The sequence below is a fragment of the Colias eurytheme genome, chromosome 13 (assembly GCF_061535395.1).
Source record: "Colias eurytheme isolate Ceu_HAF_F1 chromosome 13, ilColEury1 Martin Lab GWU primary, whole genome shotgun sequence".
Taxonomy (NCBI): domain Eukaryota; kingdom Metazoa; phylum Arthropoda; class Insecta; order Lepidoptera; family Pieridae; genus Colias; species Colias eurytheme.
Window position 1 is genome coordinate 9,262,177 of NC_142992.1, and position 27,763 is coordinate 9,289,939.

Sequence of the window (27,763 nt, forward strand, 5' to 3'; positions counted from 1 at the left end):
ATACCAAGATACCTTCTGCTTTATCACATTGTATTTTTCTAATGCATTTTAAAACTAATGAGAAAGGAGGAAATGCATAAAAAAAATATTTACTCCATTTAACAGTAAATGCATCTACAGCAAACGCTTCAGGATCTTGTTTCCATGAGATAAACTTCTTACATTTGTTATTGATTCTAGAGGCAAATAAATCAATTTCTGGGCAGCCAAATTGTTGTACAATTTCATCATAGGCAGTATTTGAAAGTTCCCATTCTATGTTTATTTTCCTTGATTCAAAGTCAGCTTCAAAATTATCTTTTGAATTTATGTATGACGCATACACCCAGATATTTTTTCTCTCGCAATATTGCCAAAAAATCCTAGCCATTTCATTTAAATGAGGAAATTGAACACCACCCATTTTGTTAATATATGCTACTGCTGTTGTGTTATCCACTCTGAGTAAGATTTCACAATGACTTAGGTCTTTTGTAAAAGATTGAAGTCCTAGATAAGCTGCCTTAATTTCTAAGAAATTGATATGGTTTTGCCTCTCAGTGGAAGACCATGAACCTGAAGCTCGCTCTATACCACAAGCTGCTCCCCAGCCAGTGGTTGAGGCATCTGTCTGAATTTCTAGAGAAAAATTATAATTTTGAATCGGGTTAGACCTATCTATGTTCTTTGTCCACCATTCTAATTCGGAAGTAACTATTTTTGATAATTCCATTTTTTCATCATAATTGTTATCCTTTTTAATTAAAGCAAGATATCTCTCCCTTTCTAGAAGTTTTGTATATACCCATGAATAAGGTATAGCTGGACAAACTGAAGTTAATTTTCCTAGCAGTTGAGAAAATTCCCTTATTTTACAAGACTTAATTTTCTTGAAATAATTAACTTTTTCTATTATAGATAATTGTTTTTCTAGAGGTACTGATAAGGACATTGATCTTGAATCTATAATTAGGCCCAGGTAAGTACAAGTCTTTTTAGGTGTGAAAATACTCTTTTCAAGGTTAATAATAAAACCTAGATCTTGAAACAAAGTGCACGAAATCTCTATATCCTTCCTACATTGTTCTTTTGATGAGTTAAAATATATTATATCGTCTAAGTAAGATGTCAGGACAATATTTTTATTTCTAAGGTAGGTACATATTGGTTTCATAAGTTTTGTGAATACAAAAGGGGCTGTGCATAAACCAAAAGGTAAGCAGTTAAATTCATACAACTTATTGTCAAATTTAAACCTCAAAAACTTTTTTGATTCATTTGAAATAGCCACACTAAAGTATGCATCTTTCAAATCTAATTTTGCCATATACCAGTCTTGAGTAATTAATTTACATGCTGTTCTCATGTCTTCTAATTTGAAATGACATGTATCAATGTATTGATTTAATTCTTTTAAATTCAATATAAACCTGAATGTACCATTTGGTTTTGGAATTACAAATATTGGTGATATAAACTGGCCCACTATATATTCACATTGAGATACAGCACCCAAATTTATTAATTTTTCAATTTCCCATTCAATAATTTCTTTTTCTTTGTTAGACCAAGACTGATGGGGTCCTGTATGCTCTGGAGGGATAAAATTAAATGGGATATTGTATCCCTGAACCCATTGTAAGATTACCGGGTCATTAGTAATTTTTAACCAGTTATGAGAAAAAAATTTCAATTTACCGGCATGTACCTCTAGTATCTGCGATATTTGTTTTGGGGTTGTCGACTGGGGCGCTGGGCTTGAGGTCTCTTCCGCTGTTGTAGAGGCCTCTGGCCCTGGGCTTGCTGGGGAGTCTGAATTTGCTTGGCTGGCACGCTGCGAGGTTGATGATGTGCTTGCCCGCTGCGGGGTTGAGAATGGTGTTGCAGCGGGCTCTTCCAGTTTTCCTGTCTTATAGGTCTTTTAATTTGGGAGCCTGTTTTTTGAATGCTCTGGGCCGCTTTAATAAGTTCCCCACAGTTTTTACCAAAAAGGTATTCGTCTGTTTTTACCTTTTTGACTGCTTCCTTTATAACTGGACTTGTTCCCGCAAGAGCAAAAAATTTTCTCGATTCGGAGTCTTGGTGGAGAACTTCTGCGGCTAGTTTTGCGGAGTCATTCAGTTGTTCTACAATTTCTTTGGTATTTATATTACCCTTAAGGACACAGGTAAGTGCCTTACCTAATGCGACCATCATTTTACCTATTAACGCCTGACGGAAAACTATTCGTTTGTCTCGCTTCTTACTGGCTTCATTCATAGCCGCTGCTATCTCTTCATTCAAGACAGGCGGTACAGCTGCCATAAAATTTATTGGTGAGGGGTATTTCTTTGTTAAATTTTCTCTGGCTTCTTTTCCAAGTCCCTGATGAATGATGTTTGTCCATCGTTCTGTCAGCTGCTGCTGTATCTCCCCACCAACAATGTTTTCCTTCTCACCTTCCTTGCCCAGGGCTAACAGAAGCTCCTCTGGGATATCTTCGACTGTAAATAATATAAAACAAAATGTTATTCATTTCTCATACTACTATATGATTTTATTTATTTAGGGAACAAACATTTCTGTCAGGCTGTGGTTGTAACTGTCTATCCACAAGTGATAGCACTAGAAAGTAAGAATAAAATGTCTATCCGCTAAGTGATAGCGCTGAAATGTATATATCTGACACTGTCTATCCGCTAGGTGATAGCGCTGAAATGTATATAATATATAACTGACATTGTCTACCTGCTAGTGGTAGCGCTAAGTCAAAAATTAGTATTGGGCCTGTACACTAGTTTAATAGGTACTAAATCTACCACAGTTATCCAGTCGTTTGAAGTAGGTAAGATTTGGGTTAACAATATTACCTGTCAAGTCTTCAGTGCATTCAACAGGAGGAGGAGGAGGAGTCCCTGGACTTGACTCTCTATCTCTATCAGTTCTGCCTTCACATTTCTTCAATTTTCTTTCCAGTTTTTTTAATTTCTTCCACAAATCTTCTTGGGAATAGGAATCTGATCTTTTTCTTTTCCCCATTTTCACTTCACAATTATTTTAAGACAGTGATTTTTGCAACGCAAACACAAGAGAGATAAAACACGCGCGATCCGTAGGTACAATGAGAAAGTTTTTTCAGGAAACGGAAATGACTAGTGTACGAATATAACGAACCTAACAAAAAACCCGCTTTTTCGTTCAGAAAAACACTCATGTCATGTTGACATGTACAAACAGGTTGCAATGCATAAACATAACATAAACATAACCTCTAAACCGGTACATACGCGATATTTAATGATATTCTATGGTAAAACGACGTTAATATCTTCGTTTGACTACCAAAAAACTTTTATGCTATGTATCACTTACCCCTTGAACGTTAGTAAGAATTCAATCCATTTATGTACCTTTAATGCACTCGTCATTGTAAGATTTCCTTTGCATTTATAAGCTTGTAGCACTTGATTTATTCAATTTACAGTGGAACATGATATTAAAACTTAGTATTAGTAATTAATACACTTGTTTTTAAATGAAATTTTCATTTTTATAAAAATAAACAAAATTTTACTGTGATGGCTTGCGCACAAAAAAACGTAATGAAGTTTGACAGTTGCGTTCCGGATATTGTCGTGTTTTTGTTTTTTTTTTTTAGCTTGGATACATTGTGATGGCTACTAGCATGAAACCGTAGACTACCATAGTAAAAACCGTCTCAGACAAGGAGAGAGTATAACTAATGATACCTATCTCTTAAACGGTTAGTTTGTAGCGTCCCCTAATCTTCTAATGATCCTTGAGGGTTACCATGATGTCTTAAAGCAATATTACTTCCGATGTGGAACAAGAAACACAAGGTCGTCTAGCGCCATCACTACCCACACAAGAATTAGCACTCCTTTAAGACATGGTCCCCTTGTCCTCAGTTACTCGCGTTAACAACACGATATTACGCTACGTCACCAAGTCTTATTTTCGGTATCGTATCACGTATTTCCTTGCAGTATGCAATACAATCACAATACTGAAGTATCGTAAATTACACACATCCTTCTTAGCATGAATGGCGCCCACACAATAGCACGGCCAAGAAATAAAATAGCTTCCAATTGGAGTTGGAATATTTTCTCTTTTTAGCTCATGGCCAAGGTTCGGAATATATGAAATGCGAAATGGATTATTTATGAGGAATCAATAAAATAATTTTATTGTTTACTAGCGGTCTGCCCCGGCTTCACCCGTGGTATATGTTTACGTTTCCTTTCCATAAGAACCATCCTCGTACTTCAAGGAATATTATAAAAAAATAATCATTACAGAAATCGGTCCACCCGTTCACGCGTGATGCCGTGACCAAGGGAAATAGAGATTCATTTTTATATAATATGTAAATATATTGTTTATAAGATAGATCGAAGATAAGGCAAAATGAGAAGTAAATTGTTAACTTTATAACTAAGAAATGATAACGACGTATCCAAAATAAGCGGAAACAAAAAATAACTTCAACTTCAAACAAACCATAAGGTGATGAAACCGTGGTTGATAAGAACGAGACATTAATTCATACAATTTTATGCAAATAAATAAAAAAAACGCTTTATTTCAACATAAAATTTTCTCACTTACATTATTTTTTTTTATTAAATATTAATGTAATGAATAGAATATAAAAAATTAACATTATTTTTCCATGGAAAAAACAGATATTTAGGTAAGATTCTACGTCAGTTGCAGAACTATTTTAAACCTAATACATATTTTTCCATAATAATATTTTAATGAAAGAAAAAGGTTGCATGATAGTAAGTGCAAGATTTACTAACCAAATACTAACCTTTATTTGATTTTTGCCTGGACTGCCTCTTCAGAAATATAAGGGAGATTCTCCTGACCCTTATCACAGAATACGTCATTATTTACAATTAAAAGCGCTGATAAATCTGCAACACCGATACCGGTTGCATTAAATATCTTATTAATTATCACTGAAGTACCTACCTAGCATACTTCAGGAAGAGATATCGACTTCCTTGTTTTTTTATTATAGTTCTACGATACTATTGCGGTAATAAGTAGTTTATTTGTATTTACGATAGAGATTAATGTTTTCTCAAGTAATGATACTCAGACGGTATTTAAGAAAGGTTTAAACTGTAATTATTTTTCATAAATTCGATAAACCCATATTATAGATAAGAATTTGCGTCAGTGCTTATCCAGAGCATTGTCCCACGGTGTTTGGGCGTGGTACATTTATACAGGGTGCTCCTTTATATTTTATTGACCCTTGTGGTCTTTGGTAATCTATATATCGTAATTAGTTGAGATTTTAATTGCAATTTCAATTAATAAAGTGGATTCAGGTAAAGTGTTACCTTCTGTGTGAATAGGTAATAGCCTACGGTATTTTCTTGTTTTTGATCCGGGCAAGACGGATATATTTTGAAGTTAAATATTTCTTGCCGCCTCTTCTCTGTAGAACATACTTTCTGAACTGGTGGTAAATGGTATGCTATGAAACGACGATTCAATAATGCTTCAAGAAGACTTGACTACATTTTTATATATGTACCTAGTACAAAAGAAAGCTCGCTTTCCGCAATCTGTCCCTGTATGCTAAGATCAGATTTTGATGGTTTTAGTTGTATAATTTTTAACCGACTTCAAAAAAAGGAGGAGGTTATTCGGCAATTTGGCCGGTATATTTTTTATTTTTTTAAGCACGCGAAGCCGCTGGCGGAAAGCTAGTATTGGTTAAATAAATGTTTGTGTTTGAAGTCAGTAGACAAATTAAAACAATTATCATCCTGTTTATAATAATCTTAAATATAAAACGAAGCTGCGTAAGATAACGCACAGTCGTGGACCACGCCCCCATACAACATGTCATTGTTGTGGCTTTTCTTTATTTATTCAATTATTCCTGTGCAAGGGTTGTACGGTGAGTGCATTTTATACACACACCCTTGAGACATTTTTGGGAAAAATATATGCAATAGTGCATTTATTGCTAAAAATCAGACGTTTATTTGAAAATGTAGGAGGGAGTTTAAAAATAGATAAGTTCCGTGTTTACATTGTGAGACCTCACTAATAAATTAGTATCATTATCTTTTGTTAAGGGGTAGTTAATTTGAATATTGGGACCGGGTATGATTTTGATTTGATTTCATGGTTTTGGATAAATTAGGAAGTCGAAGTTATCCGATATTAGGTAATTGATCAGAATAAACTATAAACGCAGGAAGTGCATAGGCTAATAGAATGATAATTATTTTCCGACAAATACCTGTTTTTTAATATCTTTAAATAATGAATTAGACCCAATATTATTTTTCACACAAACTCTACATCAGTAACAATGCTTATTCTACATATTTATTTTTTACATATTTAAAACAAATAATGTAATTTAAGCGATTAAAAAAGAAATGAAAATTATAAGTACACATAATATTATCTAAATATAACAGACAAAACAATATTATCACCACTCTAATATCAACTAAATTACATCATTACAAATCAACACTTAAATAGGTACCTATATTAATGGTACTAATCATTTTAATAACAAAGTAAGCAACGCTAAAAAGAAAGAGCTTCATAAATTTAAATAATATAAATAATTACCCTGGATTACATTTCATGCATTACTATATAAATAGATTATATTTTAATTTGAATATATAATAAACTAGTTTTTCAACTCGGCTTCGCTCGCGTAGTCTAAGAAAAAGCCGCATAGGTTGTGATCCCGTGGGATTTCTAGGATACAAGCTATCTCCTACCTAATTTCATCCAAACAAGTTCAGTGTTTGAGACGTGAAGAAGAAACAGACAGACAGAGTTACTTTTATAACATTAGTTAGGTTAAAATCCGTTGTCTTTAATTTGTAATCCATATGGATTATAATATTACATCAGACCACGTGCTTCTCGCGTGCAGATTGCGCCGAGCAAATAATCATTATATGTGTGGAATGCCACTACACAGCATTCTATTTATTCTTATTATCTGGATAAAAATGTGCAAGAATACATTATAAAATGTTCGATCAATCAATTATCACCAATTCGCGTTTGATATGTGCCAAACTGTGTATATAGACCTTGATCTTAAAATTTGGAAAATTACGTTATTGAAACATTATTTGATGTATTATTTAATCAAAGATAAATAGCTCTATAACATTAAATATCTACTTATATGTAATGCCAATTAGTTTCACATAAAATAAACAATAAATGTTTTCGGGAATTCAAAGGAATAATACACTTTTTAAGTTGTTAAACTGCATTGCAAATGTAATTACATGCTTCGGGCGTTCGTTTCAAAGTTCATCGACATCTGTACAAAAACTTTTGATTTTTGGACACACAGAATTTATTATCCACACTGCTTACTGTTCTTTGTGGAAGACCCATTTATAATCGCCTGTATAATCTATTGCAAATTTCTTGATGCCTTGTAAAGTGTGAATGTACCATCATAATACACTTGCTTAAAACCACAAAATTCATGATAAGTAAATAGACTCCTATTTTCAAATTATTTTTACTTCTAATACACAAAACAAGGCTTATATTTTATAACATGCTTTTATTGTTTCACGGTGTTGTTGATTAAAAATTAAATTAGCTTAATGGGACTGCAATTTGCGTCTATTTAAAAAACTATTACCATCATAATCATATTTATAATAATTTGGTACTTTTAACTTAACAGATGATCTATTAATAAATATTAAAAAGATAAACCATCATAATCGCTCTATAAACGTATTGTATTCAATTACAACATTGGAGATAAGGAACCGATCTCTCAGCACGTGCTGTTCTTATCTGTCTACTTTCAATAATTTACCGTGCGAGCGTTCAACTTCACAGTTAAATGAATAAATAAAAAAAAGACGTGTGGCACTCGGGGACTGCCGCGGTAAAGCTATTGCATGCTATGCCTTCAAGCCTCCGTGCCCGTCGGAGTGGGGAGCGTGAGGTTTTTTCGTTACGGAATTTCTGGATTCGGTTCCCGCGCTCAAGGCCCGCGATAGAAGCTATGCAATAGCTTAAAATTGTGCGTGTACTAGTGTACACACGTAAGAAGTGAAACTCCTTTATGAACTTATTTTTCAAAAAATAATTTACTATATATGCAACTTTACAGAAATACGTCAATCACGCGTGTAAGGGATAAAAACAAGATGGCGCGTAACGAAAAAATGTTACACTAAATTTTTTTCCAACCCCGATAAAGAAGTTTCACTTCAATAAAATATTCTTTATTGAATTATTATGTACATAAATGGACGACTAAGTTAAAATATTATGAAAGGATAAACATATTTATTGTTTGACATTATTGTTATATAAAAAATCGGTTTCGGGTTTAATTATCGAACTAAATGGATTTTACAGTTTTATATTATAACTAGCTATGCCCCGCGGTTTTACCCGCAGTGCTTCGCTCTAACTAAAAAGAATAACTAAAGATCACAGAAACTAAAGGGCTTCGCTCCTGTTGGTCTTAGCGTGATGATATTATATAGCCTTCCTCGATAAATGGGCTATCTTACACCGAAATAATTTTTCAAATCGGACCAGTAGGTAATTCCTGAGATTAGCGCGTTCAAATAAACTATTCAGATTTATTTACCAATACTTTTATTTTAAAATGAATTCAAACAAACTTCATTACAAGTGTCAAGATGAACCTATCAGTTTAATTGCATTCAAAACTTTGTAAAAACTAACCCGCGGTATCTGATGAAGCAGTTGGTAAGCACGGCCGTCGGCGCGCGCACGATACGCGATGGCGCGAATTTTTGTGTTGCAAGTTTTGTTTTTAATTTACGCTGTTAATTCAGGTTCGTTTTTAATAATATAATACATATAAATAGTAATACAATAGTTTTTAGTGTTTACTCTAGTAATATATTAGTTTTTAGTGCTTTGTGTGATTTTATTAATTCGAGACAGTTCGTTTTTTGCATTTGAAAATATCAACGGATTCATTTTTCAAAATATTTTTAATGACGAAAAATTATTTCACTTATGTGGTTTTATGTTTAAGTACCTCCTAACTGAATTGAGTTTTGCGTTAAAAATGTCAACGGAATTTTTTTTTTTATTTTAGAGACGGAAATTTGTAAGCATTTTGCTTGAATTAATATGTTACCTACCAATAATTATTGACATTTATGAAATAAAATATCGTATGTAGGTATTTCGTTTACCTAGTTATAATAAATGTAGGTAGAAACGATAGTTCAAAAACAATTACCTACTTAATGGAAATTGACCCAAATATTAAATTATTTACGTTCATGTCAAATTAATATTCTTCAGAAGCCAAAAAACATAATTTATAATTTAACTTACTTTAACATTCTGAATTTCAATTTTATAACTACTCCGCGTTTGAGGAAGCATTTCACAACTTCTAATTTATTCATAATATTTTAATTTATGGAAATGTCTTAAGCGATCCGTCAATAACGATTAATTATTATAAAAAATATGATTATTTATCTATTTTTCTATTTTTTGTTATTTAATAAATAATTGCTTGATCAAAATGTAATTGAAAAAGTAATAATGACGTGTGTAAAAAGCTATTATTTATTTCAATTAACGAAACCGAGGTAAGAATATAAATTTATAGCAACTTTCGATTGATGTCGATTTGTTAATTAGTTAACGTATCGTTGTGTCATTAAAACACCATTACTATTAATTATTATACTAGGAACCTACTTTCCCAATCAAAAATAAAAAAAAGATTGGAAAAATATCATAACAAACAATTTTCTTAAATATATATTTTCTTAAATACCTACATCATAAAGCGTTAGGAAGTAGGAATTGAGAAGCTTCTTCTTTTACCGTTGCTAAAATAAGCACAGATTACGCAGAAATATGAAGACATCCCACTTTTTGTTCCTTTTCGTTATTAATTATTATTGCTCAAGAGCCCTTTATATAAATACAAAATGCAGGTGACATTTGAATGAATAAATATCCAAGCAATTAGCAAGCGTATTAAAAATAAATAACACAATAAATACAGAACATTCACACATTATGGTACCTCTAAAATTTAGCTACAAAATTATAAGATCAAATTATAAAATCTAGGATTGTTTATTCTCGTAGATAATTCGCCTCTAATTAGGATGTCTGGAATGAAGTGTGGATGAAACTGGATAACACGTGAATTTATAGAAGTTCATTGAAACTTTTCAGTTTTATCCACATTTTTGTAGACTTTTAATGAAGTCTGAAGATACATTATATTGTTAAATTTAAATTTCTAATGCGAATCCTTTAGCTTTCTCAATTACTTACTCGGTGGTAAAATAATATAATACAATAAAACAGTTAGTAATAACTACCTATCTAAAAAGCATTGGGTACCTGGTTGGTTATCTTAGAATTTTCGACAGATCCGATTTTGATATCCTATTTTTAATGAAAGTGCAAAAAGCTTTTATCCTGCTTACAAGCATGTTTAATTATTTAATTATTATTAACAAAAATTTTCTGAACTTTACTAGATAAATAATAAATATTAAAGAGTATATTAAATAATATTAAAGAGTGGGCCTTATTACATTTGGACAGTGACAGTACATGTGCAATTGCAAGAAATCACGTGCTTTTAAACCTGTTCCTTGTATAACTGGATAATACCTGTTACTTTATTGTATGGAAAAATCACTTATACTTTATATGAATAATGTTAATGTAACACGTGTCTTATTACAGTTATTAGATAGATATCGATGATAGAAATTTTGAAGAAGTATGAGCTTAAATGTAAAATATACCTACTTGCCCCATATTTCCTTATTTTTTAAGGTGATTTTAAAACGGGAGCATTACTTACATAATATTTTATATTTATATAATTTATGGATTGTTTACGAATCTTTCATATTTTTAGTAGAGTATATTTTGTAATTCAGACATATTAATTTAGAAATTTCAATCTAATATTATAAATTTTAATTTATTTATATGCATTATTTACCACTTATTATGCTTCTGATGGGCTGCAATGTCTTGCAATATTAAGTTTCAAAGGTATTTTAGTCGAATTGTAACCGAATATACGAAATCTCATTTTCTTTAGTAAGTAATACCTTAAAAGATAAAAGGCTGGTAAACGTGATTAAATCTTGGTTTAAACCGAACGTGACGATCTGTAGAAAAACTGTTGATAATTGGTTGTTATTTAATTACATAGACATACATTGTGAAACAATTTTTATTACTTACAAGATAGTATATTTTTAAGTTACTATACTTTGTCCAAATGCAAGTTATCCATAAGTTATCTTGTAGGTATGTATTCAGCCATCGGTTATCTTCATCGGTTTTCTTCATATTATTTCTAAGTTATTACTAAAAAATATATATAATCTTCATCCAAATGCATGCGTGATATTTTTAAATGACATTTAAAATATTATAAATCGAACAAAACAACAAAAAGAACTATGTTTTATGATTACAAGAACATTAGAAGCGAGATTTTATGATTGCAACATCGCACACTTTTAAAAAAGATACAATAATAAGATTATTATCTACCTGTCAAATTCATCGTTATGTGGTATTACTTAGATAAAATCTATATTTTATGAGAAATCTGCAATATTTTAAATGGCACACTCTTACATGACTATTTCATAATATTATTAAAACATTAGCATAATGTACACGTTTCAAGAAAAAGGATTTCTTTATAAATCGATTTTCTAGTAAATCGCTATGAATTATCGCTATAATATTATTAAATTTACGATGTAACTTGCACGTTTAAAGCATAAAGTACTGCAATGCATTTAACAAAAACTAATAAAGTAAGTATATTGATTATTTAAAATATTAATTTACTTTTCAAATAAAAAATAAGATAACGAAAGAAGAATAACGAATTAGAACTATTAGGTTAGTATGTACTCGTACAGTACATTATTTTTATCTAAAATACCTGTCATTGTACTAATGTTTTAAACACTAGAACCTATATCTTAATCTTAATACTATTATAAAGGCGAAAGTTTGTAAGTATGGATGTATGGATGTTTGTTACTCTTTCACGTAAAAACTACTGAACCGATTACAATGAAATTTAGCACACATATAGAGGGTAACTTGGATTAACACATAGGATAGGTTTTATCCCGGAAATCTCACGGAAACGGGAACTATGCGGGTTTTCCTTTGAAAACGCGGGCGAAGCCGCGGGCGGAAATCTAGTAATATATAACACATAGAAGTTACTAACGTTAATTACTCTGTAAGTTTAAAACATAAAATAATATACATAACATTGATATTAGGTACCTCTCATAAGTTGCGTTTCATAAACATGGGCATTATTTCATGTAATCTATATTAAAACACGTATCTAACCCTAACCATCTTTTACAGAAAATGTACCAACACCGAAATCAAAGAAGATTCTAGACACCGTCATGAATCCATCCTACATCCCAGCTGACGAGAAACACGGTTCCTATTGGAAGAAGACTGCTGCGGAGACTCTCAAGTCAAAGCTCCAGGAGAAAATTAATACGAATAAAGCTAAAAATGGCATTCTGTTTATTGGCGATGGAATGTCGGTAGCGACGATCATGGCTGCTAGAACGTTCGGTGGACAGCTGGAGAGGAATTTGGGGGAGGAAAACGTTCTGGACTTTGAGAAGTTCCCGGTTACTGGATTGGCTAGGGTGAGTGATATTTTGTAAAATAGATAGTAATTGTAGGTAGATACTACATGTGTGTGTATATGTGTCAGTATGTGTGTTAAATTTTGTTTATAAAAACAAACAAAAGACATAACTAAGAGAACAAACTTTATATTAATTAATTTTTTGACTAATTAAATGGATACCTACTTAAACCAAACTACGTCATATTTTTACTGTTATATTAATAGGCAGTTGTTGTTATTCATTATTGTTGTAATAAATAATCTTAATACTATTATAAAGGCGAAAGTTTGTAAGGATGTATGGATGTATGGATGTATGGATGTAAGGATGTATGGATGTATGGATGTATGGATGTTTGTTACTCTTTCACGTAAAAACTACTGAACCGATTACAATGAAATTTAGCACACATATAGAAGGTAACTTGGATTAACACATAGGATAGGTTTTATCCCGGAAATCCCACGGGAACGGGAACTATGCGGGTTTTCCTTTGAAAACGCGGGCGAAGCCACGGGCGGAAATCTAGTATTCGATATAAAGCAATCTATTTTCATATGGTATTATTTAATATGAATTTTATATCCATCATCACTAGGTACATAGGTAGTATAAAACAAAGTCGCTTTTTCTGTCCCTATGTCCCTACCACTACTATTAAGAACACTATTATGTCGGGTAAGTCCCACAGTCGACATTTTACCCTGTCTTTATTTGTGTTATAATTGTTAGTACCTTCACGTTGTCAATTGAGGAAAAAAATGCATTTCTCAAAATTTAACATGGTCAGTAACATGTCTTGGTTTTTAATTTGGGGTAATGTTTAATTTCATTATTAAATTTTAACATCGTGATTGGAAATACGGAATTGTTTCGAGCTAAGAATTGAGTGCCTAGTCGATTTTTTGAAATATTTAATATTTATTCATTAGATAGGTTCCTTTATATTTAACCATCTAAAATAAAACAAAAATGTTACATAATGTCTATGCACATTATACATAGATTATTTTGATGTCAATTAAAATTCTATCACAGGTAATTATAATGTTCTAATACAGAATACTAAACAATGACTAAACGAAATCGAGATATTAATCTTACAAGACATATTTAAGAATTGCAACACGTTGCATAAAATTAATGCAGATTCAATTTGGACTATTTTTAAACGAAAAGTTCTAACCGGTTGTTACATAAGATCTCTTAAATGCTAAAGCACTAAAATTTTGCAAGTGAAATTTCATTAAGCATTCGAATTTATGTGCAATTGGTTTTTTATTCTAAAAATATGGATTGTTTTGGAAAAAGTAAACAAAACAAAATTTTTAAACACCGTGCACTTATTGGGCGACAAAAATGCCAAAACCGCTTGGGATCTATATATTTTTTACGTAGATAGTAATTTTTTTATCATCCATTAGATGTTTTGTATTACAAAGTATTGCGCGAAATATTGAATATTGTCTATGCTTATTTGCGCTATCTGATTGTATTTGTACATAATCAATTCCTAGAATTCCTATTAATATTATATAGGTAGATACATTAAGTCTTAATATTGAACATATTTCAAATAAAATATAATATTTCAATATAAAAATATCTATTGAGTATGTCTTTATCATATTATAATATTCATAAAAAATACTTATTAAAAAAAGACTCTATTGCTTGCAATATGATTAATTATATATTTTTTTTAATATTCCATTTGTATTCGTATATATAACGTAACCACTACAAGTGTTAATGCAATTATATAGTAGTAATTAAAATATACTTATCAATAATTGAATGAAATATTTTACGTTAAATGTCTAATACATAATTCATTTTATTTATCATATTATTATTCTCTATAGTAAGTTTATATGAAATTCTCGTGTCACAATATTAGTTACCATACTTCGAAACATTTCTTCTGACTTCTAACCGAATATTAAATTTAAACTTCTGAACCGATTCTCATGAAATTCGGTGTGCCTAATGGTAGATCTAAGAATCGGCCAACACCTATTTTTCCTTAGAGTAACGCAGAACAACTTTTGCCGGGACAGCTAGTAAATTTATAAATACAACTACTAATTCCCATTTATTAATCATTGTTTAAGCAGCGATAAAGTGCCAAAAAAAATGGGCTTAAAGTAATTGAAGTTTTGTCGTGCCTTACAAGTTACAATATCCGGGAAGAGTTGACAAAAACTGCACAATTGCTCACAATAAAACTGATCTCTTTGCTCATTGAAGCGGTACCAATCTGTTATTGTACAGTCGAATGCTAAAGCTTATATTATAAAATAATTAATTTAATGGTACCGTTTTATACTGATTGGATCAGATCAAGGTTAGACGTTTTATGAACACGTCTGAGGTTAAATAAAGGTTATAATATGTATAAAAGTAAATCTAGAAAGTAGAAGTAAAATTATTTTTGCGCTGCGATTGTTTATTCCTTGAAAATTCTATTAGCTCTTAGAAAATGTGACTACTAGGTACCCAATACAAATAAATCCGACGCACTTTTCATTTTGTGGACGACTGTAGATACTTCTTTTCGGCAGATTTCTTCACAAAGTTTCACTATCATTATAATATTATGTCAATGACTTGTAATACGATTACACCTGAACAATGTAGTACAATACGCAACGGTTCTTTTTTTGGTGATTTATTGCTACAATTTCAAATAAGTAAAAAATATAAACAGAACTAGTTGACCCGGAAAACGTAAGACAACGTACAATTACTACGCTCGGACACCCTTACACACCTACCGGTATTAAATATACTTTACAGGTTTTATTCGCATTTTCAAATCGACTGAAAATCATTAATAAATAAATAAATAAATATAGGACATTACTACACAAATCGACCTATTCCCACAGTAAGCTCAATTAAGGCTTGTGTTGTGGGTACTAGGCGACGATAAATATAATATTTAATAAATACATATATAGATAATAACACCCAGACCCAAGAACAAATAATTGAGTTCATCACACAAATATTTGCTCTGACCGGGGATCGAACCCGGGACCGTCGGCTCAGTAGGCAGTTACTTTACCACTGCGCCAACCGCGTCGTCAAAGAATCATGATAAAGATTGGCAACCGTAACGTGTGATGTGTGAAAAGTGTAATAACTTTATCACGCAAAAATATTAAAAAAAAAATGAATGTTTTATACTAAAAATGACACCGCAAAAATAATTATAATAAATGGTAATTTGTGTACTGATAAAGTTAATACAGCTAAATAATAAAGTAATTGTAATTAATTGTTACTATGCCATGTCGAATAAACACGACCGTGAGAGTGTAAATTATAATATGTTACCTATGTTTTAAGGAAAATTTCATATTTATCCTGTTTTGTCCGGAAACGACACAAAGAAAAATCGAATGGAAGGTGAAGTATTGTTTTCTATTTGTAAACAAAATGTATTTTTATTTTTAACGACCTATATTTCATTGAACCATATGAAAATTGAAAATTATTAATTCTGAAATAATAAAGGAGAATTTTTGAATTGAATGAACGGAATCGACTTTCAAACAGAAACCAATATTAAAAAAAAATGCTTTCACTTATTATTGGGAGTATCAAAGTTTAACTTCAATATTATTTTTAAGATGCTGACATTATAAACATTCAGAGTATACACACTGTATCTTATTAAAATTCAATTTGTTGACGTTATCTATGTGTTTATTATAAGGTCGATGACCGTGTTTGCTTCCGGATTGAATAAAATTTACTGACCTAACTGAACAAATTGAAGACATGTTTTGTGAAGCCTTACATAGAGTGACTTATTAACTCCTTCTTCTATTCATTTAAATCTTTTCCAATTCAAAGTTCATGTAATGAATAAATCAGTTGGAATCCGGAAACGTTTGTTACGAAGATTTTCATGCATTTTCACAACTGAATGTATAGTCAATTATTCGCTACTAGTACCAGTACTAACCATTAGTGCTCGTAAATCTGTCATAAGTAATACTATAACATTAGTACAGAAGAAGCCAAGCGTGACTTGTCATTAGTTGGTAAAATGCGTTGACCGGTGTCACGTTCAAGGGAACGTACGCGCAGGAGGTCGCACGTACTGTCTTCCGATTTTGTACCATTGCGTGAAAGGAGCCATTTTGGCGACTGATGACGTCATAATATAGTCATTCAGAAACTAGTGTTGGTCTGGCTTTGCATCAGTGTATCGATATTTTTAACACATAAAGATTACATAGATAACCTCCGATGATCGGTGATTAATGTGATTTTTTAAGCAGTTTCATATAAAAATATAGTTTAAAAACCGACTTCAAAAAAGGAAGAGGTTCTCAATTCGTTATATTTTTTTACAATTATATTTGTTGGCTTTAATTTGTAAGCTAGGTATTAGGGAATTATTTTTAAGGCAGGCATTTAATTTACTACATTCAGTAACTAAATTCAAAACAAACATAAAATTTTACAAGAGTAATTTCCTTAAATACTTTATTAAAACGTGACACAACATTAACACGTAAACCAAGTCATTTGGAATTACCTTATCAATAGTAAGAGAACAATCAAAGGAAGGAAGCTAAATAGGAAATATAAAACAATGGTCTTGTCAAGGTGACAGTGACATCTCATGACGTTATTTATCTGGACTTGTCAAGATGTCAAAAAATGTGTTTGCTCAAACATGTTGATGGACTTTTATTCACAGAGCAAATGTGTGAAATAAAAGCAAATATATGCAAATATATAATATGTATTGCGTTGTTTATTTCTTTTTTTTTAGACAATTTAGTGTGTTGTTTAATTTTGAGATGATAACGGATTTAATTACAAATAGTTAATGATTTATGTAATTATAGGTCTAATCATCACACCGTTAGGGCCGGCGCCCACTGCCGGCACGGCGTGGCATGGCAGGGCAGAGGATTTTATTACTAATGAAGTTATTTTGAATCTTATTTCAATCAGTTTAGAATTCAAGTTACTTTATTTCGATGCCACGATGCTGCGACGTATCGCAGGATGCTGCAGCATGACGCGGCACGCCGCAGGATGCGGCGGTATGACGTGTCTTGCTTTGGGGTCGAGGAATTATGATTGCTAGCTAGTTGAAATAAGGTTGAAACTTATGCAGCATTAGTGGGGCTTTTAGCAGGATGCCACGGCATGCCGCGGGATGCCATTGCACGCCGCGGGATGCTCTGCCGTGCCATGCCGTGCCGTGCCGGCAGTGGGCGCCGGCCCTTATGATGCATTCCTTTCCTTGTCTAACGTATAATACCTACCTAACTACTTTAAAGATCTACCTATTAACATTGTCTTAATGAAAAAAGAAATGAGGGTACTTTTTGATCCAACAACGTTTTTGTTTCAACTACAATGTCAACAATGTCTTCTGCATTTTAGACACCATAATATGAAGCATAATTTAACCGTACTAAATACATTTCCTTCTTATTCCCAGACGTACTGCATAGACGCTCAAGTCCCCGATTCCGCGTGCACTGCCACGTCCTACCTCACTGGTGTGAAGACGAAGTATGGTGTGATTGGTCTGGATGGCAATGTTACAAGGGGGTCATGTTACTCACAACTGCATAAGGCCAATTGGGCGCCATCTATTGGCCAATGGGCATTGGCGAATGGTCTGGATGTTGGTGAGTCGAAACTTTTATACTTTTTAAAGAATGCTTTTGAACCGGCAAAGGTGAATGATAGTCTATTAAATGCACACAATTTTGCTTAGAAGTGAAGGACGAGATTTTTGAGTATTTGATTTAGTTTAAATCACTTTCTATGAATTTATCTTTTTCTTCATCTTCTTTTCCTTAACTGTAAAGTCCAGATCCCAACCCAAGTATCTAAGTAAGTGTGTACTGTACTTTTAAAAATTCATAAATGGTCTGAATTTTAATTTTAAACCTGTAATCATGGAATAGATAGAAATTCTTGTGAATGCCCCTATGTACCTCAGTAGCCCTATATAGCTATAGTAAGAATATTAAAATGACCACATAAAATAAACACTATAAAATTAGTGTAAACAAGACTGCATTTTCCTCCTAGTTATGTGTCCATTTGAAAACTTACAACTATAATTACTTCAAATTAAAGGAAAATATTATATTTAAGTGCACCTAGATGTGCCTTACTTTATTATTTAATTACCTTTAATAGACATATTTTTATCTATAATATGGTACTTAGATAACTAGTAGATGAAAACATTTAAATTTTCAAGGTTTATGTAAATTACAAAATCATCTGCAAAATAGGGTTTAAATTACCTATCTACAAATAATTGAAATTTATGTTGTAATATAAATTCTTAAAATATACATTAATTCCAAACCCTTATCATTATTTGAAAGGAGTGTTTATTTGTACAAACATACCCTTGAAATGGAATTCAAATTACAAAACTTTTAATGATAAAAAATTATCTTAACTTTGTAATATTTGATGAAAAATGAAGCCAAGGTTTAGGCTTATCTTTAAGCATAGACTATTAGATTCTATTAGTCCATGTCTTTAAGTAAAATTATCAATTTTTAAACAATAAAACCTATATAATATTATTTTCGCTAATTTTATTGTTAATTTACGTAAAACAATAATATAGACTAGCTGCGCTCCGCGGTTTCACCCGCATGGCTCCGCTCCTGTAGGTCTTAGCGTGATGATATATATATAGACTATAATAGCCTTCCTCGATGAATGGGCTATTTCACAAACTTTATAATATTATATTATAGACTAGCCGCTCCGCGCGGTTTCACCCCCGTGGCTCCTCACCTGTTGGTCGTAGCGTGATGGTATATAGCCTATAGCCTTCCTCGATGAATGAGCTATCTAACACCGAAATAATTTTTCAAATCGGACCAGTAGTTCCCGAGATTAGCGCGTTCAAACAAACAAACAAACAAACTCTTCAGCTTTATAATATTAGTATAGATTTTACAATAATAAATTATTCCTAAACTCTTATTATAAGAGAATAGTGACGTCTTAACACCTGCAATACATTTAAATCATTAATTATGATTTAATAAAAATAACAATGAAACATTAAATACGAAAATGGAGGAAAAGCAATAAAATTTTACAAATAAATCACCATTGAATAAATTATAACTCTATTGAGTTATTGACGTAAATAATTAATTGTGAAACAAAGATCTCAACTCAAAGAACAATCTTTAAAAATGTTCTAGAAACAGTTCAAACTAATTTCAGTATTATTTAAACAAAGGAAAGGGATCTGCAAGAAATGATCATTTAGAGTATAGACCCGCCTTCATAAATATACCTAATAGATATAGCTATCTATAGGTACTAATCATAAAAAGTTATAGCACTGTATTACAATATTATTTCCTACAGTAGGAATCGCCTTTGATGTCGCGCGATGCCGCCGCCAGCGTAGGTTATTACGCTGCCACACGAAAATACGCTAGGGTTGCAACAAATCTTATATATAAAAATGAATCGCAAAATGTGTTGGTAAGCGCATAACTCGAGAACGGCTGAACCGATTTCGATAATTCTTTTTTTATTATATTCCTTGAAGAACGAGGATGGTTCTTATGTAGAGAAAACGTAAACATGTACCACGGGCGAAGCCGGGGCGGACCGCTAGTGGGAAATAAAACAATTGTGATTATTAATATTATGATGAAATCTTTATTCATATGTACATTCAAAATAATTGCGATTATTAACAGATGTAATTATTTGTTCATAAATATATAATTACAGATATATTGCACTGCTAAATATTATTTACGTGGACACTTTATTTTTGGATGTTCTTAATTGTATATTATAACATTTAACTAAGTAATGCATTCGCATTGGGATGTACAATCTGATTAGAAAATAATGAGGACAACATAATATACATAGCTTTGATTTTAATTCAACAGATACGATTAATACAATCTTTCTGAAATATTGTTTCCTTCTGGGATTTCAATGTAGATTTACATCCGTAAACCGAACAGTTTGTGCGCGCCATAATAGAATATGTAAGTACCTATGTATAATAAAATTATTACACAAAAAATACGACTGCGTCATCCTTTCGCGCTAGGTAAAGCAAACTAAGCGTGTTTGCTTTACGCGGCCCGCGTCGCCCGACCCCCGCCAGTTCCCCTCCGTTTCTCTGCACAAGTACATTCGTCGCACTACTGTAGGAAATAATGGTAATACTGTGGTTATAGCTTATGTTTGTTGTTTATAATATTATATGACCCACTAATCCTGATCAACGATTTCCAGAATTATTTAACGTACAAACATGATTCCTTTGTGCTGCTATAATATATTATCTACCACGAGCGGAACATCGAAATTAATTTACAAAATAATAATAAAGCCAGGCTAGTTTAACGTTTAAACTAATTACTTCCTATAACGAAATTGTAATATCTTTTACAGGATTAGTAACAACAACGCGTGTGACCCACGCCTCTCCCGCGGGGATGTACGCACATAGCTCTGAGAGAAACTGGGAGTCGGATGCTGATGTGCCTGATGATTGCCTGTCCCTGGGCTGCCGGGATATCGCCTATCAACTGGTTATGAACAACCCTGGACGGCAGTTCAAGGTAAGAGGTAGATTTTGTTCTGTCCTAGTGGTCAACTGATCTGATGGGTCACTTGATCTTAAGCGACCAACACCGTCCATTTTCCGTCCATATTTCGTCCAATACATACACCGTCCATATTTGCAGAATTAATGTATCTGCAAATAGCGTTGCACTCTTATTGAAATTAAGGGAATGATGAAATTAATGATGTTGATGTACAGTCAGAAGCATAAATATATTACCATTTGCAGATTAGCAAAAATATCTGTCATAAGAACGGGTTCAATAATATCTGTCTGCCCGTATACAGCAAAAATATCTGACATTAGTAGGCAGCATAATAAAGTGGCATCAAAATTATATGACGAAAATGTAGAGCAAATAATTGTGACAACCTCTCGAAGCATAAATATGTGACGGCACCTAGGAGGCAATAATATCTGACACAATTTTATATTTCTGTATTGTAAAATATAATTGATTCTTCACAAAAAGCATAAATATGTGACACTAGCTTTCCGCCCGCGGCTTCGCCTGCGTTTTCACAGAAATACCGCATAGTTCCCGTTCCCGTGGGAATTTTGGGATAAAACCTATCCTATGTGTTAACCCAAGTTACCCTTTATATGTCTGCTAAATTTCATTGTTATCGGTTCAGTAGTATTTGCGTGAAAGAGTAACAAACACACACATACACATCTTCACAAACTTTCGCATTTATAATACTAGATTAGTAGGATAGGAAGTAGGATTATAGTAGGACTAGTAGGATAAGATAGGATAGGATTTTAAAAAGGCCAAACGTTTTTTTATTGAATTAGTGTTTTGTATTTTGCTGGGGTAAGAATATGAACAAAAGACACATTATATTTTGTAAATATGTATAATATTTTTTATTTAAATGAAATTACGATAATATGATAACTTGCCATAATTTTCGATACTCAATAAAATAATAGCAATATTATAGGTAAATGAAAATGAATAACGGAGCAATCGTGTCAAACGCCGCTAACGTCAAATATAACAAAACAATTTCTAAATAATACACGAAGGTTACACTGAACCTTCAAATAAAATAGATCTACCCAAGTGGGTATTCATGTAAGTATATGAATACTTTAATTTTGTCATGATATGATATCCTTCTAATATTATAAATGCGAAAGTTCGTATCATGTAAGGATGTTTGTTACTCTTTCACACAAATAAAAGACAAAACAATGGAATTTGGCACACACATAGAAGGTAACTTGGATTAACGCTTATGAGAGCTTTTATCCTGGAAATCCCACAGGAACGGAAACTATGCGTGTTTTTCTTTGAAAACGCGGGCGAAGCCGCGGGTGTTAAGCTAGTAGGATATAATATCTAGACATACAATATGTAGTATACAACGACGGCACATATTAATTAATATGGTAATCATGTTTTAAAACAACGTAGTTAAAATAAAATTTATTTATTTTATATTAATTCAATATTAATTAAATTGAAAATAAAATTGTGTCAGATATTATTGCTTCCTAGTTGATGTCAGATATTATTGCCACCTAGTTGGTGTCACATATTTATGCTTTGTGTGAGGAATCGAAGCAAAATACAGAAATATATGAAATTGTGTCAGATATTATTGCTTCCTAGTTGATGTCACATATTTATATGCTTTTTGTGAGGAATCGATGCAAAATAAAGAAATATGAAATTGTGTCAGATATTATTGCCACCTAGTTGGTGTCACATATTTATGCTTTGTGTGAGGAATCGATGCAAAATACAGAAATATGAAATTGTGTCAGATATTATTGCTTCCTAGTTGATGTCACATATTTATGCTTTTTGTGAGGAATCGATGCAAAATACAGAAATATGAAATTGTGTCAGATATTATTGCCACCTAGTTGATGTCACATATTTATGCCGTGAACGGGAACTATGCGGTATTTCTGTGAAAACGCAGGCGAAGCCGCGGGCGGAAAGCTAGTGTCACATATTTATGCTTTTTGTGAGGAATAGATTATATTTTACAATACAGAAATATAAAATTGTGTCAGATATTATTGCCTCCTAGGTGACGTCACATATTTATGCTTCGAGAGGTTGTCACAATTATTTGCTCTACATTTTCGTCATATAATTTTGATGCCACTTTATTATGCTGCCTACTAATGTCAGATATTTTTGCTGTATACGGGCAGACAGATATTATTGAATTAGTTCTAGTGACAGATATTTTTGCACATCGCCCCCTAGGCATATATTATTGCTCGTGACTGTACCTAATCTTTGGGAGATTGATTTAATTAATTTTACTAGATGTGTCTCTTTTACTGTTATTAGTAATCGTAGGAGACCATTTATATATTTTTGGAGTTGTTAATTCTTTACAATTATTTTACAAAATATTACATGCTATGAATTTGAATGTATCGCATTTGCTTCGATGACGCTATTTCGAACGTGCGAAAAGCGGCATTCAATAAGCAATGAATATTACATTTATCTCAACGTCATCTTCAATTAGTTCCGAATTTCTAACTTTTAAACAATGACACATCAGTTAAATAGTATGTAAATTGGATACTTTACGGTGTGACGGTGTTCGCGACTTCACGGCACATTATCGGGATAGTACTACCTGATGCAAGCAAGGCCGTTGATAGTAAACGTTTTAAAATGAACAGTTTAAATATATTTAAACTGCATGTAGAATAATTTGAATTAAATGTGTGTATTTTTGAATGAGGGCCAAATGTTTAAATATCAAATGTGCGAACCGAAGCACCAAGGATGCACCCTTATACTGAAATTTCTTTTATCAGAAGAATCTTTCTTTTATCTTTATCAGAAGGCATAAAATATTTAATTGAGATATTATTGTAACTTATATAAGTATAGTTATAAAATATATTAACTATATTAATCGTGACTCTATTTTTGCGAATTTGTAGACCAGTCTATCTTCTTATAATATTGATTAACCAAATAGTTATAATATTGATTGATTTCATTCATTCTGTCAGAAATACTTCGAACAGTAGACTATTTTGGAAACAATTGTTTCAGTTTATTTCTTTTTAAATGCGAAATATCTATATAAATATTAAAACAGCTGCATATATTTTAATATCTGCGCACTTGTAACAAGACATCAACCATCATTTAAACTGTAGGTACCTACTACAATGTTATTGTATTTATGACAAGTACATGCTTTCAATTTATGTCAAGTGGGTATAGAAATCGCGAACAAAGATGTCTCAATAATATCAATCATCAATGTAAATTGTTTGTGAACGTTCAAAAATCTTAATTTTAATTACATTTAATTTAATATTTCTACCTGCAATTTTAATCACTCATTTATCATCAGCAACGCAATATTGTATCGATAAATGTTGTTGCAATACTTTTTGTAAAAATAAAATAATTTTCATTTATATTTATAATGTTATGTACTTACTTATATCAGAATAATTGAACAATAAATTTTAACAATAAGTGTTTATTTAATTAAAAATAAAAAAAATATAGTGAACCTAGTAAAGCCACATAGCATCATACACATCGCACATACAATCACGCAAGTATTTTCTAAATATCTGTCTTTATTTCCAGGTAATACTGGGTGGTGGTCGGCGGGAATTTCTGCCAAACATCACATCACCTCTAACCAACAACACAGGCAGGCGGAACGATGGCCTCGACCTTACAGATATGTGGCATGTAGATAAGATGGAGAAGAATGCCAGCCATCAGTATGTTACAGATAGGAATGAACTTATGAAGGTAAGATAATTAATATAATATATAATATCTATATATAATATATAGTTTTCGTACTGGTTGATTAGTTAAATAAGTACTGCATTTACGAATTGAAAAATTTGATGAGATATCAGGATCTTTAGATTTACTTGATTTAGAAAGCAAATACTTCACTTAAATAGTTAAAAAGCTAAAAGTACATCTACTGGTGGAGTTAGAAATGCCAAAATAACTAAAAACCGAAAAAAGGTTTGAAATATTGGATTTGCGGTATGGTAAGGATAAAAATTATCAGATCTTAGGGATACCGATTTAGTTTGGGGAGTCCTGTAGTCGAACAATAGTTTACACGATAAGTATGATAATATTTTAAATCTTTTTCTTTCCAGGTGTTCAATTCCGATGACCTACCAGAGTATCTGCTAGGTCTATTCCAGAATGACCACATGGATTACCACCTGAAGGCTTCCAACCAACCCACCTTGGAGGAAATGGTCGAAGTGGCCATCAAAATGTTGAGCAGAAGCGAGAAAGGATATTTCCTCTTTGTTGAAGGTCCGTATTGATGATTCAGATAATATAACTTATAGGATATAAAACTATGTTTAATATTCTTCGCACGATGGCAATTTTCACGTTCTTAGAGTTTACAATGGCTTATCGACTATTTCAAAGAATTTATTTTCCGCATCACAGTAGTATTTCAAAGCCATTGTTTGAAAAGATATTGCTTCAGTCATTTTGTAAAAAATAGGAAATACTGATAATGCACAAACACAGCCAAGTCAGTTATCTATGTCGAAATAAGTACTTAGTATTTCTTATGTTTAACGTAAAAAATATAATTACAAATACTGTGGAGTAGGAAGCACTTTAATTTATTCATTACCAATGCTTGTTATCTTTTCTTTTATCATTTTCCCCAAGCCAATATGCTAAACTGCAGATTGATGTAATGTATCATTACTTTCTGTCCTTGTTCTTGTGTTCATTTGAAATCAAGTGCTATACCGAAAACTTCTCTTCATACTCATATTCCATTAACATTTATATCTTAAGATGCATACTAATAAATGAATGGTTAACCATTTCAGGTGGCAGAATAGACCATGCCCACCACGACAGCTATGCCCATCTTGCCTTAGATGAAACAGTGGAATACAGCAAAGCTGTCAAAAAGGCCCGAGACATGACCAACGATCAGGAAACTCTCATAGTAGTCAGTTCTGATCACGCTCATACAATGACAGTAGCAGGGTATCCTTCAAGGGGTAACGATATCCTCGGTGTAGTGGATACAGCAGGTGGTCAGGATGGAAAGCCGTACACCACTATTAGTTATGCGAATGGCAAAGCCACTTCGATCAATGAGAATGGACGAGTTGACGTCACTTTGCATAGCGAGTTCTCTAATCGTAAGTATCTGAGCGTTTCAATTAATAAAATAAAAATAATTTCTAAAAACAAGGTTCTAAAATAGGTTAACCAATTTCCCTGTAGTTACTATGGCTATAAGTGAGCTTACTTTTTAAAATCCTAAAAAAAACACTCAAATGATAAAATATATTACTTTTACTTTTGTCTGTTTATTTAACGATCTTCCATGCTCATTTTCACATAATATTTACTGCACCAATACGAGAATATACTTTAATACAAAAATAAAATATTCTGAAGTAACAAACATCAACAAAAATCCCATTACATTATAATACGTTATCTCTCCAGGTGCACTAGACTACTCCTACCCCAGCCTCGTTCCGCTCGAATCGGAAACCCACGGTGGGGAGGACGTTGCGGTATTCGCGCTCGGCCCCTGGCAGCACCTCTTCACTTCCAGCTACGAACAATCCGTCGTCCCGCACCTCATGGCCTACGCCATGTGCCTTACAGACGACAAACACGAGAACTGCAAACCGAAGTCCAGGCATAGAACGTTCTGGACCTCCAGTGGTACAACCCACAAACCAGAGTATTATATTATGTTAACTTGTGCTGTGATAGCTGGCTGTGTTAGGTATTAAATAGGTTAGGAATGGCGGCAGAGTTACTTAAATGTGAATAAGCAGAGGTTAGGAAAACGAATTTATCAATAGCTACAATTATTTTATATAGTTAGACATTTTGTAGAAACAGGCCGTCTCAAGTTGTTGAAATGAATTGTTGTTTTGTTTTTGCTATGCATCTCAATCCTAAATCATATTTATTATCAATTGACACAAAGTAATTTTAAGTAGTTTTATGGGTGACTATTATTGCAATTAGATAATACGTGATCCCAATCATTAATTTATGATATAGGTACTGAAAACATAACTATTAAATACACTGTTTTCATCAAAACATTTTCAATGTTCCTACAGAAAAAATCTGAGCAAATTAAACTAAACAGTAAATTGCCATTATTTTTCTCAGGAGTACTAATTTTTCTATAAATTATAATTAAAAATCTTCATAAAAATAAATGCAATGTACAATTGTGACTATTCATTTCTTTGTAAAATATTAAATTGTTGTAGTAGGTACATCAAATACGTATAGCAAAGTTATAATATAGAAAAAACATTGCACTAAGTGCATAATTTACCTAAGTATTAAAATAATTAATAAACGAATATTAGATGTAATTAAGTAAGTTGTTGATCAAATATCAATCTTTATCAGTAAGTACAAGTATTTATTTTTTCTAATACTTAAGCACTA

General features: G+C 32.1%; 2 protein-coding genes across 3 annotated transcripts; one reads left to right on the top strand and one right to left on the bottom strand.

The window, feature by feature from the left end:
- Positions 1-1,688: 1,688 nt before the first annotated feature.
- LOC149903609 (uncharacterized) lies at positions 1,689-3,232 on the bottom strand. The gene is made up of 2 exons (XM_090108966.1): positions 2,829-3,232; positions 1,689-2,462 (listed from the first exon to the last, which is right to left on the bottom strand). Exons 1-2 carry the CDS (start codon positions 2,995-2,997, stop codon positions 1,690-1,692), a joined length of 942 nt encoding a protein of 313 aa, XP_089965092.1. The 5' UTR covers positions 2,998-3,232; the 3' UTR covers position 1,689.
- A 2,605-nt stretch (positions 3,233-5,837) lies between these two features.
- On the top strand, positions 5,838-27,763 carry LOC149903610 (membrane-bound alkaline phosphatase-like). Of its 2 annotated transcripts, none has more exons than XM_090108499.1 (8): positions 5,838-5,905; positions 12,406-12,704; positions 18,166-18,358; positions 21,141-21,310; positions 24,911-25,081; positions 25,450-25,615; positions 26,155-26,475; positions 26,789-27,763. In XM_090108499.1, exons 1-8 carry the CDS (start codon positions 5,848-5,850, stop codon positions 27,082-27,084), a joined length of 1,674 nt encoding a protein of 557 aa, XP_089964625.1. In that variant the 5' UTR covers positions 5,838-5,847; the 3' UTR covers positions 27,085-27,763. The 2 variants fall into 2 exon arrangements, with proteins under 2 accessions (XP_089964625.1, XP_089964626.1); XM_090108500.1 differs by lacking the exon at positions 5,838-5,905 and adding an exon at positions 8,752-8,831.